Source organism: Callionymus lyra, chromosome 15 (assembly GCF_982586985.1).
Source record: "Callionymus lyra chromosome 15, fCalLyr1.hap1.1, whole genome shotgun sequence".
Taxonomy (NCBI): Eukaryota; Metazoa; Chordata; class Actinopteri; order Syngnathiformes; family Callionymidae; genus Callionymus; species Callionymus lyra.
In genome coordinates, this window is record NC_141832.1 from 1,289,264 (window position 1) to 1,306,508 (window position 17,245).

The 17,245-nt window shown below is 44.0% G+C and overlaps 1 protein-coding gene across 1 annotated transcript in view; it reads right to left on the reverse strand.

Moving 5' to 3' along the window:
* The window catches only part of caskin2b (CASK interacting protein 2b), a 22,681-nt gene extending 5,900 nt beyond the window's left edge, over positions 1–16,781 (reverse strand). The window contains 13 exon segments of the mRNA XM_087808841.1: positions 845–913; positions 1,015–1,179; positions 1,291–1,405; positions 1,466–1,560; positions 1,631–1,739; positions 2,442–2,550; positions 2,609–2,739; positions 4,087–4,182; positions 4,247–4,392; positions 4,488–4,585; positions 6,541–6,592; positions 15,502–15,656; positions 16,514–16,781. Coding sequence (XP_087664967.1) covers positions 845–913; positions 1,015–1,179; positions 1,291–1,405; positions 1,466–1,560; positions 1,631–1,739; positions 2,442–2,550; positions 2,609–2,739; positions 4,087–4,182; positions 4,247–4,392; positions 4,488–4,585; positions 6,541–6,592; positions 15,502–15,595 — 1,279 coding nt within the window. The 5' untranslated portion in view covers positions 15,596–15,656; positions 16,514–16,781.
* Positions 16,782–17,245: the final 464 nt, after the last annotated feature.

The window sequence follows — 17,245 nt, forward strand, 5'->3', positions numbered from 1 at the left end:
CGCCCTCTGCTGGCTAAAGCCGGGATCTCGGGAGCAGATTCAGCTGAAGCAGCGAAACGACCCGACTCTGTGAAAGTACATCAGTGTCGCCGGAATATTGACTGGATTTCACGTTTCTAACGTCGACTCATTTTTTAAATTCATTTAAAATAACATTTTTTTTATTAAATATTGACAGAAATTATTCTTATTCGTAATTAAATAATAAAATATTGAATATTTTCAAAATTAATGGATTTTCCTTTTCTTTTTTTCTTCTTCAGTTTAATATTCTAATAGCAATCATTCAAAATAAAATGTTCTAAACTCACTATTTATTGATTCATAGTCTTTTAAATTCAATATAAATGTTATAATAGAACCAACAGAGTTCAGAGCTACTGATTAAACTCTCAGCCAATCATGCGACGTGTTGACGATCACATGACTCTGAGCTCTGTTGGTTCTATTATAACATTTATATTGAATTTAAAAGACTATGAATCAATAAATAGTGAGTTTAGAACATTTTTTATTGGAATTAGAAAATTAAACTCCATGTGTAGAAAAATGCATTTATTTTTAAAATATGCGATTTTTAATTTCATTAAAAAAATAAAAACTTTCAAAATGTTCATTATTAAATTAAATTAAATTGTTATTTTTTTAAAACAATAAAACTCATCGAAACGTTCAATAAGTCGGCGTTCTGACGACACCGAGTCACTTCTGTCACGACGGCTCTGACTGAGGTCCGCGAGACCGAGGGGGTCCAGAGCCGGTTCCGCTTGAGCCGGGTCTAAGGTTTGCGGGGGGAGCGAGGTGGGGGTTCAGCCCGGCGGGTGGAGGGGGCGTCGGGTCTTACCCTGACACGAATCCCTGAGCACCCAGATGTCCTGGTACGGACACCTGGACCGGGAGCTCCACAGCGGACCTGACGGACACACAGACATCTGAGGGCAGAACCGGGCCCGGGACCAGCAGGGACGTCTGTGTGTGTGTGTGTGTGTGTGTTAGTGTGTGTCAGGTGTGTACCTGCGTTAGTGGCGAGGCCGTTGGGGAGGGGCACGACCACGTTGGTGGGGGGGACATGGAGGGAGTGGTCAGTGAGGGGGGCGGAGCTCAGGCTGGCGGTCAGGGGGGATCTGGTCAGCTGACGCTGGGGGGGCAGAGAGGCGTGCCGTGACAGAGTCCCGCCCCCTACAGGGTGAACCCAGGGTTAATGATTAGGAATGGAGGTCAAAGGTTATGATGAATGAGGGGGGGGGGGGGTCATGCATGAGGGAGGACGCTCGGCGCCGCCGCACTGACCGCTGCGTCGGCTGATGACCTCCACGATGGACGGCGGGAAGAAGCCCACCCGGTCCGTCCCTCGCTGGTCGTGGATGTGGCCCTTCCAGCGTCCGTCCGCGTGCTGCTCCAGCACCTGGGCACACCGCCGGGGTCAGCCACAGGTCAGGGGGGGGGGGTCGAAGGTCACGCTCACCGTGATGACATCACCGGCTCGGACGTTCAGCGCCGTGGGGTCGTGAAGGTTCCAGAAGTCCTTGAGCGCCCGGACCTGCAGCACGCCGGTCGCCTCTGTGGCCACAAACACACGAGACGGGGGTCACCCACGGGGTCACGCCGAGGTCACCGCGGGGTCAAAAACCTCGGAGGAGCTGCTTGATGTCCCGGCTGGCGTGCGACGTGGTGAACTGGTTCACGATGTCCAGCGCCGTCTGGTTGTAGGTGTTCCTGATGTTGACGTCCACGCCGGCCTGAGCACACGCAAGTCACTGACCACACATACCTCTGCCAAGGAGATCACATGACGGCATCTATGATTCAGTCAAACGATGACAACATTTTTCTTCACGTAGAGTTTGATGTTCTTATTTCAGTTAAAAACAATGTTCTAAATTCAATAGTTTTAATTTCATAGTATTTTTAATTCACTATAAACGTTGGTATAATAGAGTCTCCAGACCGAACCAACAGAGCTCAGAGCTACTGATCAAACTCTCAGCCAATCATGCGACACACAGACGATCACATGTCTTTGTATTTTGGAAAAAGTATTTTTGAATTATTGTCTCTATATGTACAGAAAAAAACAACTATATTTTGAATTAAATTATTTTTAAAAAACAACCTTTAAGTTTCCAAATGATTGAATCTAATTATTCAAAGAATAACTAAACGATTTCAAAATTTCAAAGTTCAACATTAAATTGATTTAATCTTCTATTGTCACGTTCTAATCAAACCTATAACATGTGTCTGTGGCGCCCCCCAGCGTTAGACCGGTGCTACTGCAACAGTATCAACTGAAGCTGTTGTGTCAATTTTCTCCTCCTGCTCCGACGGAAATGACTGCAAGTTCCGTCTCCCACCCACAGCAGTAAAGGGTCCATGCTCTACCAGGATCCGTCCTAGGGTCTCTGCCGGCTCCGGACCGGACCTGACCCGGGGCGACTCACCTCCAGCAGGAGGCGCACCACCTCCGTCTTCCCGTAAAGCGCCGCCTCGTGCAGCGCGGTGCCGGACTTGGTGGTGGAGTTGATGTCGATCCCGGCCCGCAGCAGCAGCCTGGACACTCAAGACGGGTCAGAACCTGGAGCGAGCAGGGAGGCGGACTCTGACTCACAGGATCACGTCCTTGTGTCCGTTGCGAGCGGCGAGGTGGAGCGGCGTCGTGAAGGACGAGTCGCCCGGTTCCTTCCTGTCGCCCTCCAGCAGCGCCACCACCATGTTGCTGCTCAGCAGCAGCTGCGCCACCTGGTGGACACACACGCTCACAACCTGAGATCGATGGACGTACGTCAGGATTATATTGAATTATTTTAAGTGTTTTGTTGTCGTTCTTTGGCGTTTATTTCTGGATTGAAAGGTTTATTTGTTTTTTTAGAGTCATTTAATTCAAAATTTACAATATTCTATAAATTAATCATTTTTCTTTACACATATTTTAATATTCTTATTTAAAAAATAATAATAATAATAATTTAAAATTATTTTAAAATACATTTTCTTAATTCAATATTTAATAGTTCGTAGCCACAAATTTAAAAATATTGAATTTATATAATGTATTCATGAATAATTGGAATAAGAATATTAAACTCTATGCGCAAAATTTTTGAAAATATTTACATTTTTTGAAAATATTTAAATCATTTGAAAATATTTACATTTTTGAATATATTTACATTTTTTGAAAATATATACATTTTTTAGAATTAAGTTATATAAAAGACAAACGTTCAAAAATGATTGAATTTATATAATTTATACTTGAATGATTGGAATAAGAATATTAAACACTATGTGTAAATATTTTTTGAAAATATTTAAATTTTTTGAAAATATTTACATTTTTGAATATATTTACATTTTTTGAAAATATTTACATTTTTGAATATATTCACTTTTTTTTTTAAATATATACATTTTTTACAATTAAGTTATTTAAAAGACAAACGTTCAAAAATGATTGAATTTATATAATTTATACTTGAATGATTGGAATAAAAATATTAAACTATGTGTAAATATTTTTTGAAAATATTTAAATTTTTGAAAAAATTTAAATTTTTTGAAACTATTTACATTTTTTGAAAATATTTACATTTTTGAATATATTTACATTTTTTGAAAATATATACATTTTTTACAATTAAGTTATTTAAAAGACAAACGTTCAAAAATGATTGAATTTATATAATTTATACTTGAATGATTGGAATAAGAATATTAAACTCTATGTGTAAATATTTTTTGAAAATATTTAAATTTTTTGAAACTATTTACATTTTTGAATATATTTAAATTTTTTGAAAATATTTACATTTTTGAATATATTCACTTTTTTTTTTTAAATATATACATTTTTTACAATTAAGTTATTTAAAAGACAAACGTTCAAAAATGATTGAATTTATATAATTTATACTCGAATGATTGGAATAAAAATATTAAACTCTATGTGTAAATATTTTTGGAAAATATTCACATTTTTTAGAATTAAAGTTATTTAAAAGACAAACGTTCAAAAATGATTGAATTGAATTGAAATTTAACTTTTAATAACAAAAAAAACAACATTTCTATAGAACCCGGACCGACCTTGAGGCGTCCGAACTCGCAGGCCAGGTCCAGCGGCGTCTTCTTGGACTTGTTGACCAGACACGGGTTGGACTGATGCTGCAGCAGCATCTCCGACTGTCGCACACAAACGCATCTGATCACCCGAGTCAGAGGTCAGGGGTCGGAGGTCGGGACTCACCACCTCGTAGTGGCCGTACTGGGCGGCGAGGTGCAGCGGGATGTGTCCGTCCAGGGAGACGCCGTTGACCGCCGCGCCCGAGCGCAGCAGCATCAGGACCGACTCCGCCTTCCCCTGCCAGGCGGCGTAGTGCAGCGGACGCATGCCTGCACACACACACACACACACACACACACACACACGCACACACACACACGTGTGACCCCGCTGTGACGGACACACACTCCTGCTTCTGACCCACCATTGCTGTCCCTCACGTCCACCGACGCCTGAGCGTCCAGCAGCGCCGCCAGCAGCTCCGGCGTCCCGGTCAGAGCCGCGTGATGCAGGGCGGAGAACCTGCAGGCCGGGGTCAGAGGTCACGTGACAAAGAAGAAGAAGAGGGTCCACAGTGAGGGACTGTAACCACGGCAACACTGGAGACATGTTGGTATTTGAGTTGTGTTTGTGTGTGAATGCTGGAGCCTCTGTGTGCGTGTGTGCTCAAGAAACCTGTGTGTACTCTGTGTGTGTGTGTTCTCCAAAGCTGTGTGTTACTGTGTGTGTTCTCTAAAGCTGTGTGTGTGTGTTTGTGTTTTCCAAAGCTGTGTGTGTGTGTACATATTCTCCAAAGATGTGTTATTGTGTGTGTGTTCTCCAAAGCTGTGTATGTGTGTACGTGTTCTTCAAAGGTGTGTGTTTGTTTGTGTTCTCCAAAGATGTGTGTTAGTCTGTGTGTTCTCCAAAGCTGTGTGTGTGTTTTCCAAAGCTGTGTGTGTGTGTGTTTGTGTTCTCCAAAGCTGTGTGTGTGTGTGTTTGTGTTCTCCAAAGATGTGTGTCAGTGTGTGTGTTCTCCAAAGCTGTGTGTGTGTGTGTTTGTGTTCTCCAAAGCTGTGTGTGTTTTTGTGTTCTCCAGAGATGTGTGTGTACACAGAGGCAGGGGCACATAGAAACAGATAATCCACATATAGACACAGAGCGACACACAACAGCACACAGTGAAACACAACAAAGGGACGCACACAAAAACAGAGAGTGTCACAAGGACACACATGGACACAGAAGGACATGCAGGGACACACAAGGACACACAGGGACACACAAGGACACAGTGACACACATTACACACAGGGACACACAGGTACACACAGGGACACACAGGTACACACAGTGACACAAAGGACACACATTACACACAGGGACACACGGGGACACACAGTGACACACAGTGACTCACGGACACACACAGGGACACACATTACACACAGTGACACACATTACACACAGTGACACACAGGGACACACAGGGACATACAGTGACTCATGGACACACACAGGGACACACATTACACACAGTGACACACATTACACACAGGGACACACATTACACACATTACACACAGGGACACACATTACACACAGTGACACACATTACACACAGTGACACACATTACACACATTACACACAGGGACACACATTACACACAGTGACACACATTACACACAGTGACACACAGGGACACAGTGACACACATTACACACAGTGACACACATTACACACAGGGACACACAATGACACAGGGACACACAAGGACACACAGGGACACACAGGGACACACAGGGAAATACAGGGACACACAAGGACACACAGGGACACACAGGGAAATACAGGGACACACAAGGATACACAGGGACACACAGGGAAATACAGGGACACACAGGGAAATACAGGGACACACAGGGACACACAGGGACACACAAGGACACACAGGAACACACAAGGACACACAAGGACACACAGGGACACACAGGGACACACAAGGACACACAGGGAAATACAGGGACACACAGGGACACACAAGGACACACAGGGACACACAGGGAAATACAGGGACACACAAGGACACACAGGGACACACAAGGACACACAGGGAAATACAGGGACACACAAGGACACACAGGGACACACAATGACACACAGGGACACACAAGGACACACAGGGACACACAAGGACACACAGGGACACACAAGGACACACAGGGACACACAGGGAAATACAGGGACACACAAGGACACACAGGGACACACAGGGACACACAAGGACACACAAGGACACACAGGGACACACAGGGAAATACAGGGACACACAAGGACACACAGGGACACACAGGGAAATACAGGGACACACAAGGACACACAGGGAAATACAGGGACACACAGGGACACACAGGGACACACAGGGACACACAAGGACACACAGGGAAATACAGGGACACACAAGGACACACAAGGACACACAGGGACACACACTCACCCATCAGGGTCCTGGTAGTTGACGTTGAGTCTCTTGCTGGATCCGAGCAGTTCTGGAACACAAGAGTTCGGAACCCGGTGAACGACCGTCACTGAGGTCACTAGAGGTCACTAGAGGTCAGAGGTGACAACACAAGTGGGGGGTTCCTCTACAGGCAGGTTGTTATTAGTCAGTGTTGACTGTATGAGGTCAAAGGTCAGCGAGGAGACGGTTTGGGGAGATTTAAATCTGAACAGGAAGTTGACGGTTGATGACACCTTGACTATGTCAAATATGTGTGTGTGTGTGTGTGTGTGTTTGTTTATGAGCTACTTCTTTAAACCCTAAACTTTTCTCTCTCTCTCGGGTTCTGGGCAAGCGAGCAGTAGAACTCTACATTCCATTCCTGTGACATCATCACCCTTCCTCCCTCTTCCTCTCCCTCACCCTCTTCCTCTCCCTCACCCTCTTCCTCTCCCTCACCCTCTTCCTCCCTCTTCCTCTCCCTCACCCTCTTCCTCTCCCTCACCCTCTTCCTCTCCCTCACCCTCTTCCTCTCCCTCACCCTCTTCCTCCCTCTTCCTCCCTCAATCTCCCTCTTCCTCTATCTTCCTCTTCCTCACCCACTCCCTCTCCCTTCCCCCTCTCCCTCAATCTTCCTCTTCCTCTATCTTCCTCACCCTCTCCCTCACCCTTCCTCTCCTCCCTCTTCCTCCCACAGACTGCTGGGAATCCGACCAGAGAAGACGACACGTCCACTTTCTTGTTTGATGCAGCAGAGAGGATTGTGGGTAATAAGTCTGCACTCCTTGAAGTTTGTTATTACACACACACACACACACACACACACAGTGAATAAGTGAAGCAGAAGTGGCTCTTTCTCTCAGCACTCAGTCACATGACCCGAGGTCACGTCATGTGACTCAGTATTTGAAAAGAAAAGTGACAAAAGAGAAAAGATGGAAGTTATGTAAGAGCACCGGGGGCAGGTGGGTGAGGAGGGGGTGAGGAGGGGAGTGAAGGAGGGAGGTAGAGGAGGGGAGTGAAGGAGGGAGGACAGGAAGAGAGAGAGCAGGAGACGAGGAAGACATGGAAACAAGTTTTTCTTTGTTGACCTTTGACCTCGGCTCACAGGAAAATAAATACAAACAAAAAGTTTCACTCAGTCCTCGAGTGAGTCACAGACAAATGAGTCAGTAGTACTTGAGGTGAGTCATTTAAGAGTGAGTCACTTGCAGTTGAGTCAGTTTTACGTTCTACAGTTGAGTCACTTACAGTTGAGTCACTTACAGGTGAGTCACTTACAGGTGAGTTATTTACAGTTAAGTCATTTAAAGGTGAATTAATAGAAGGTTCTACAGTTGAGTCACTTTCAACGAGTCAGTAGTAACTCATAGATGCGTCCCTTTCAAGCGAGTCAGTAGTTACTCATAGATGAGTCACTTTCAAGCGAGTCAGTAGTTACTCATAGATGAGTCACTTTCAAGCGAGTCAGTAGTAACTCATAGATGAGTCCCTTTCAAGCGAGTCAGTAGTAACTCATAGATGAGTCCCTTTCAAGCGAGTCAGTAGTAACTCATAGATGAGTCCCTTTCAAGCGAGTCAGTAGTTACTCATAGATGAGTCACTTTCAAGCGAGTCAGTAGTAACTCATAGATGAGTCCCTTTCAAGCGAGTCAGTAGTAACTCATAGATGAGTCCCTTTCAAGCGAGTCAGTAGTAACTCATAGATGAGTCACTTTCAAGCGAGTCAGTAGTTACTCATAGATGAGTCCCTTTCAAGCGAGTCAGAAGTTGCTCATAGATGAGTCACTTTCAAGCGAGTCAGTAGTTGCTCATAGATGAGTCCCTTTCAAGCGAGTCAGTAGTTACTCATAGATGAGTCACTTTCAAGCGAGTCAGTAGTTGCTCATAGATGAGTCACTTTCAAGCGAGTCAGTAGTAACTCATAGATGCGTCCCTTTCAAGCGAGTCAGTAGTAACTCATAGATGAGTCACTTTCAAGCGAGTCAGTAGTTGCTCATAGATGAGTCACTTTCAAGCGAGTCAGTAGTTGCTCATAGATGAGTCACTTTCAAGCGAGTCAGTAGTAACTCATAGATGAGTCACTTTCAAGCGAGTCAGTTGTTGCTAATAGATGAGTCACTTTCAAGCGAGTCAGTAGTAACTCATAGATGAGTCACTTTCAAGCGAGTCAGTAGTTGCTCATAGATGAGTCACTTTCAAGCGAGTCAGTAGTAGCTCATAGATGAGTCACTTTCAAGCGAGTCAGTAGTAACTCATAGATGAGTCACTTTCAAGCGAGTCAGTAGTAACTCATAGATGAGTCACTTTCAAGCGAGTCAGTAGTTGCTCATAGATGAGTCACTTTCAAGCGAGTCAGTAGTTGCTCATAGATGAGTCACTTTCAAGCGAGTCAGTAGTTGCTCATAGATGAGTCACTTTCAAGCGAGTCAGTAGTTGCTCATAGATGAGTCACTTTCAAGCGAGTCAGTAGTAACTCATAGATGAGTCACTTTCAAGCGAGTCAGTAGTTGCTCATAGATGAGTCACTTTCAAGCGAGTCAGTAGTAACTCATAGATGAGTCACTTTCAAGCGAGTCAGTAGTTGCTCATAGATGAGTCACTTTCAAGCGAGTCAGTAGTAACTCATAGATGAGTCACTTTCAAGCGAGTCAGTAGTAACTCATAGATGAGTCACTTTCAAGCGAGTCAGTAGTTGCTCATAGATGAGTCACTTTCAAGCGAGTCAGTAGTTGCTCATAGATGAGTCACTTTCAAGCGAGTCAGTAGTAACTCATAGATGAGTCACTTTCAAGCGAGTCAGTAGTTGCTAATAGATGAGTCACTTTCAAGCGAGTCAGTAGTAACTCATAGATGAGTCACTTTCAAGCGAGTCAGTAGTTGCTCATAGATGAGTCACTTTCAAGCGAGTCAGTAGTAGCTCATAGATGAGTCACTTTCAAGCGAGTCAGTAGTAACTCATAGATGAGTCACTTTCAAGCAGGTCAGTAGTTGCTCATAGATGAGTCACTTTCAAGCGAGTCAGTAGTTGCTCATAGATGAGTCACTTTCAAGCGAGTCAGTAGTTGCTCATAGATGAGTCACTTTCAAGCGAGTCAGTAGTAACTCATAGATGAGTCACTTTCAAGCGAGTCAGTAGTAGCTCATAGATGAGTCACTTTCAAGCAGGTCAGTAGTTGCTCATAGATGAGTCACTTTCAAGCGAGTCAGTAGTTGCTCATAGATGAGTCACTTTCAAGCGAGTCAGTAGTTGCTCATAGATGAGTCACTTTCAAGCGAGTCAGTAGTTGCTCATAGATGAGTCACTTTCAAGCGAGTCAGTAGTTGCTCATAGATGAGTCACTTTCAAGCGAGTCAGTAGTTGCTCATAGATGAGTCACTTTCAAGTGAGTCAGTAGTTGCTCATAGATGAGTCACTTTCAAGCGAGTCAGTAGTTGCTCATAGATGAGTCACTTTCAAGTGAGTCAGTAGTTGCTCATAGATGAGTCACTTTCAAGCGAGTCAGTAGTTGCTCATAGATGAGTCACTTTCAAGCGAGTCAGTAGTTGCTCATAGATGAGTCACTTTCAAGCGAGTCAGTAGTTGCTCATAGATGAGTCACTTTCAAGCGAGTCAGTAGTTGCTCATAGATGAGTCACTTTCAAGCGAGTCAGTAGTTGCTCATAGATGAGTCACTTTCAAGGGAGTCAGTAGTAGCTCATAGATGAGTCACTTTCAAGCGAGTCAGTAGTAACTCATAGATGAGTCCCTTTCAAGTGAGTCAGTAGTTGCTCATAGATGAGTCACTTTCAAGCGAGTCAGTAGTTGCTCATAGATGAGTCACTTTCAAGGGAGTCAGTAGTAGCTCATAGATGAGTCACTTTCAAGCGAGTCAGTAGTAACTCATAGATGAGTCCCTTTCAAGCGAGTCAGTAGTTGCTCATAGATGAGTCACTTTCAAGCGAGTCAGTAGTTGCTCATAGATGAGTCACTTTCAAGGGAGTCAGTAGTAGCTCATAGATGAGTCACTTTCAAGCGAGTCAGTAGTTGCTCATAGATGAGTCACTTTCAAGCGAGTCAGTAGTTGCTCATAGATGAGTCACTTTCAAGCGAGTCAGTAGTTGCTCATAGATGAGTCACTTTCAAGCGAGTCAGTAGTTGCTCATAGATGAGTCACTTTCAAGCGAGTCAGTAGTTGCTCATAGATGAGTCACTTTCAAGCGAGTCAGTAGTAACTCATAGATGAGTCACTTTCAAGCGAGTCAGTAGTTGCTCATAGATGAGTCACTTTCAAGCAGGTCAGTAGTTGCTAATAGATGAGTCACTTTCAAGCGAGTCAGTAGTTGCTAATAGATGAGTCACTTTCAAGCGAGTCAGTAGTAACTCATAGATGAGTCACTTTCAAGCGAGTCAGTAATTGCTCATAGATGAGTCACTTTCAAGCGAGTCAGTAGTTGCTCATAGATGAGTCACTTTCAAGCGAGTCAGTAGTTGCTCATAGATGAGTCACTTTCAAGCGAGTCAGTAGTTGCTCATAGATGAGTCACTTTCAAGCGAGTCAGTAGTTGCTCATAGATGAGTCACTTTCAAGCGAGTCAGTAGTTGCTCATAGATGAGTCACTTTCAAGGGAGTCAGTAGTAGCTCATAGATGAGTCACTTTCAAGCGAGTCAGTAGTTGCTCATAGATGAGTCACTTTCAAGCGAGTCAGTAGTAACTCATAGATGAGTCACTTTCAAGTGAGTCAGTAGTTGCTCATAGATGAGTCACTTTCAAGTGAGTCAGTAGTTGCTCATAGATGAGTCACTTTCAAGCAGGTCAGTAGTTGCTAATAGATGAGTCACTTTCAAGCGAGTCAGTAGTTGCTAATAGATGAGTCACTTTCAAGCGAGTCAGTAGTTGCTAATAGATGAGTCACTTTCAAGCGAGTCAGTAGTAGCTCATAGATGAGTCACTTTCAAGCGAGTCAGTAGTTGCTCATAGATGAGTCACTTTCAAGCGAGTCAGTAGTTACTCATAGATGAGTCACATTCAAGCGAGTCAGTAGTTGCTTATAGATGAGTCACTTTCAAGCGAGTCAGTAGTTGCTCATAGATGAGTCACTTTCAAGCGAGTCAGTAGTAACTCATAGATGAGTCACTTTCAAGCGAGTCAGTAGTAGCTCATAGATGAGTCACTTTCAAGCGAGTCAGTAGTAACTCATAGATGAGTCACTTTCAAGCGAGTCAGTAGTAACTCATAGATGAGTCACTTTCAAGCGAGTCAGTAGTTGCTCATAGATGAGTCACTTTCAAGCGAGTCAGTAGTTGCTCATAGATGAGTCACTTTCAAGCGAGTCAGTAGTAACTCATAGATGAGTCACTTTAAAGCGAGTCAGTAGTAACTCATAGATGAGTCACTTTAAAGCGAGTCAGTAGTAACTCATAGATGAGTCACTTTCAAGCGAGTCAGTAGTAGCTCATAGATGAGTCACTTTCAAGCGAGTCAGTAGTAACTCATAGATGAGTCACTTTCAAGCGAGTCAGTAGTTGCTCATAGATGAGTCACTTTCAAGCGAGTCAGTAGTAACTCATAGATGAGTCACTTTCAAGCGAGTCAGTAGTTGCTCATAGATGAGTCACTTTCAAGCGAGTCAGTAGTTGCTCATAGATGAGTCACTTTCAAGCGAGTCAGTAGTAACTCATAGATGAGTCACTTTAAAGCGAGTCAGTAGTAACTCATAGATGAGTCACTTTAAAGCGAGTCAGTAGTAACTCATAGATGAGTCACTTTCAAGCGAGTCAGTAGTAACTCATAGATGAGTCACTTTCAAGCGAGTCAGTAGTAACTCATAGATGAGTCACTTTCAAGCGAGTCAGTAGTTACTCATAGATGAGTCACTTTCAAGCGAGTCAGTAGTAACTCATAGATGAGTCACTTTCAAGCGAGTCAGTAGTAACTCATAGATGAGTCACTTTCAAGCGAGTCAGTAGTAACTCATAGATGAGTCACTTTCAAGCGAGTCAGTAGTTGCTCATAGATGAGTCACTTTCAAGCGAGTCAGTAGTAACTCATAGATGAGTCACTTTCAAGCGAGTCAGTAGTTACTCATAGATGAGTCACTTTCAAGCGAGTCAGTAGTAACTCATAGATGAGTCACTTTCAAGCGAGTCAGTAGTTACTCATAGATGAGTCACTTTCAAGCGAGTCAGTAGTTACTCATAGATGAGTCACTTTCAAGCGAGTCAGTAGTAACTCATAGATGAGTCACTTTCAAGCGAGTCAGTAGTTGCTCATAGATGAGTCACTTTCAAGCGAGTCAGTAGTTGCTCATAGATGAGTCACTTTCAAGCGAGTCAGTAGTAACTCATAGATGAGTCACTTTCAAGCGAGTCAGTAGTAACTCATAGATGAGTCACTTTCAAGCGAGTCAGTAGTAACTCATAGATGAGTCACTTTCAAGCGAGTCAGTAGTAACTCATAGATGAGTCACTTTCAAGCGAGTCAGTAGTAACTCATAGATGAGTCACTTTCAAGCGAGTCAGTAGTAACTCATAGATGAGACACTTTCAAGCGAGTCAGTAGTTGCTCATAGATGAGTCACTTTCAAGCGAGTCAGTAGTTGCTCATAGATGAGTCACTTTCAAGCGAGTCAGTAGTAACTCATAGATGAGTCACTTTCAAGCGAGTCAGTAGTAACTCATAGATGAGTCACTTTCAAGCGAGTCAGTAGTTGCTCATAGATGAGACACTTTCAAGCGAGTCAGTAGTTGCTCATAGATGAGTCACTTTCAAGCGAGTCAGTAGTAGCTCATAGATGAGTCACTTTCAAGCGAGTCAGTAGTTGCTCATAGATGAGTCACTTTCAAGCGAGTCAGTAGTTGCTCATAGATGAGTCACTTTCAAGCGAGTCAGTAGTAACTCATAGATGAGTCACTTTCAAGCGAGTCAGTAGTTACTCATAGATGAGTCACTTTCAAGCGAGTCAGTAGTAACTCATAGATGAGTCACTTTCAAGCGAGTCAGTAGTTGCTCATAGATGAGTCACTTTCAAGCGAGTCAGTAGTAACTCATAGATGAGTCACTTTCAAGCGAGTCAGTAGTTGCTCATAGATGAGTCACTTTCAAGCGAGTCAGTAGTTGCTCATAGATGAGTCACTTTAAAGCGAGTCAGTAGTAGTTCATAGATGAGTCACTTTCAAGCGAGTCAGTAGTAACTCATAGATGAGTCACTTTAAAGCGAGTCAGTAGTTACTCATAGATGAGTCACTTTAAAGCGAGTCAGTAGTAACTCATAGATGAGTCACTTTAAAGCGAGTCAGTAGTAGTTCATAGATGAGTCACTTTCAAGCGAGTCAGTAGTTGCTCATAGATGAGTCACTTTAAAGCGAGTCAGTAGTTGCTCATAGATGAGTCACTTTAAAGCGAGTCAGTAGTAGTTCATAGATGAGTCACTTTAAAGCGAGTCAGTAGTTGCTCATAGATGAGTCACTTTAAAGCGAGTCAGTAGTTGCTCATAGATGAGTCACTTTAAAGCGAGTCAGTAGTAGTTCATAGATGAGTCACTTTAAAGCGAGTCAGTAGTTGCTCATAGATGAGTCACTTTAAAGCGAGTCAGTAGTAACTCATAGATGAGTCACTTTAAAGCGAGTCAGTAGTTGCTCATAGATGAGTCACTTTCAAGCGAGTCAGTAGTTGCTCATAGATGAGTCACTTTCAAGCGAGTCAGTAGTTGCTCATAGATGAGTCACTTTCAAGCGAGTCAGTAGTAACTCATAGATGAGTCACTTTCAAGCGAGTCAGTAGTTACTCATAGATGAGTCACTTTCAAGCGAGTCAGTAGTTGCTCATAGATGAGTCACTTTCAAGCGAGTCAGTAGTAACTCATAGATGAGTCACTTTCAAGCGAGTCAGTAGTTACTCATAGATGAGTCACTTTCAAGCGAGTCAGTAGTTGCTTATAGATGAGTCACTTTCAAGCGAGTCAGTAGTAGCTCATAGATGAGTCACTTTCAAGCGAGTCAGTAGTAGCTCATAGATGAGTCACTTTCAAGCGAGTCAGTAGTAACTCATAGATGAGTCACTTTCAAGCGAGTCAGTAGTAACTCATAGATGAGTCACTTTCAAGCGAGTCAGTAGTAACTCATAGATGAGTCACTTTCAAGCGAGTCAGTAGTAACTCATAGATGAGTCACTTTCAAGCGAGTCAGTAGTAACTCATAGATGAGTCACTTTCAAGCGAGTCAGTAGTTGCTCATAGATGAGTCACTTTAAAGCGAGTCAGTAGTTGCTCATAGATGAGTCACTTTCAAGCGAGTCAGTAGTAACTCATAGATGAGTCACTTTCAAGCGAGTCAGTAGTAGTTCATAGATGAGTCACTTTCAAGTGAGTCAGTAGTAACTCATAGATGAGACACTTTCAAGCGAGTCAGTAGTAACTCATAGATGAGTCACTTTAAAGCGAGTCAGTAGTTGCTCATAGATGAGTCACTTTCAAGTGAGTCAGTAGTAACTCATAGATGAGACACTTTCAAGCGAGTCAGTAGTTACTCATAGATGAGTCACTTTCAAGCGAGTCAGTAGTAACTCATAGATGAGACACTTTCAAGCGAGTCAGTAGTAACTCATAGATGAGTCACTTTAAAGCGAGTCAGTAGTTGCTCATAGATGAGTCACTTTCAAGCGAGTCAGTAGTTGCTCATAGATGAGTCACTTTCAAGCGAGTCAGTAGTAACTCATAGATGAGTCACTTTCAAGCGAGTCAGTAGTAGTCAGTTAGTTAGATGAGTCACTCAGGTGTAGATGAGTCACTCAGGTGTAGATGAGTCGCTCAGGTGAGTCACTCAGGTGTAGATGAGTCACTCAGGTGTAGATGAGTCGCTCAGGTGAGTCACTCAGGTGTAGATGAGTCGCTCAGGTGAGTCACTCAGGTGTAGATGAGTCGCTCAGGTGTAGATGAGTCGCTCAGGTGTAGATGAGTCGCTCAGGTGAGTCACTCACTGGTTCTGCCGGACTTGAGTTTGGTCAGGAGTCTCTGGGTCGTGTTCAGGTCTCCGTTCTTGACCGCCTGCAGCAGCTCCTGCTCCTTCCCCATGACTCACCTGACCTTCGACCCCTCACCAGCACATGCTTGCGTGCAGGTCGAGGCCGTCGCCCTGGAAACACACACAGGTGAGTCAAGAGGGGGTCCTCTGGGTGGAAGAGAGCCCCCTAGTTTCTATCGACGTGTGACGTCACTGTAGACAAACTTTCATTTTCATCCTCCGCCTCGTGCTGACCCCCCCCCCCCCCCCTCACACACACACACACACACACACACACACACACACACACACACACACACACACACACACACACACACACACACACACACACACACACACTTAAAGTCTTCCGGGCCGCTGCTCTTCAGAACCTCCTCGCTTGACAGTCCGGATCAGTGTGTTGCTCCACAAACACAGCGAGGACCGGGTCCGCCGGTCCGGTCCAGGAGCCTCGGTGTCCTCATTACTGGAGGAGCTGTCAGCACCGGTTACTCCATCATCTCCTCCTCAGGCGGTCTCACTCTCGGCACCGCTGGACCGGACCGAGCCTGATGTTGACAAGCACCCGAACTTCCTTCGAGTCCGGGACATAAACCAGGCCAGCTGGAGGCGGACCGGGCTCGGTTCTGAGTGTTTATTCGCTGGTTCTGGATGTTGCCACCAAATCAAAGCTCGGTCCAGATTATATAATGTCGAGACGGAACTTTTCCCGAGAGGTCACGGGATCAAATATCACATTCGGAACCTCGAGTCGTTGGTACCGGTTCGAGTGTCCAACGAACTTTTATAGATGTTGGACTGAGACCAGTTCTGCTGCAGGAGTCCAGTCCTGGTCCGGATCCCGGAGCCACAACAGCGGCCAGAACTCTCCTCTCTGCTCGGTACCTTTTCAAGACTGGACCGCGGACTCTTCGCGAACCGGTACCGAAGACTCGATATTCAAATCCCCGAAACAGAAGTGGGTTTACCTTGAGACGGGAAAAATGGTTCCGACTCTCTGGAGCCTCCAGGAAACTATTCCCGATCTTCCGAGTCCGCCCAGAACTTTCCTTTCCCCGCCGCGGTTCCGTCCACCAGCGTCGCCCCGCCACCGTGTCCGGCTCTGGTGTCGCTCAGACTCCACATCAAAGACTTTGATTCGGGTTTTGTTCCAGAACTTTTCCTCTGGTTCCGACGATCTTGCGCCACTTTTCCCTCCGCGGTCCCGATCCTGGAAGGTGTCGAGTTACACGTGACACCAACACCACATCCGCCAGACGCTTTCACAATAAAACCACACGACAGGAACTTCCGCCGCATCGAGAGATCGTAGTGAACAATTCCTTTTGTTTTATCTTCCATAAGAAGTTGTTTTATTGCTTATTAATAATTCAAGGATAAAAGAACACTTTGAAACTTTGAGTAGGAAAACCTCTTATTTATTTTATTCATAATATTAATGTATTTTTATTCTTTAAATAACATGTGAAATGTAACATAATGTAAGTAAGTAATTTGTATTTATAGAGCTTTTCCAGACCAGGGTCACAAAGAACTTAAACAATCAAAACAATATTCAATAAAGTATAAACTTTAAAGATCAAGATAAAACTGATAACACAACAGGAGTTCCAGAAAATCAAGGAAAAGCCTGAACAAAAAAGTTTTACTGTATTGTTTTGTGTATTTGGAGGAAATAAAAAAACAAAACATATTTGAAT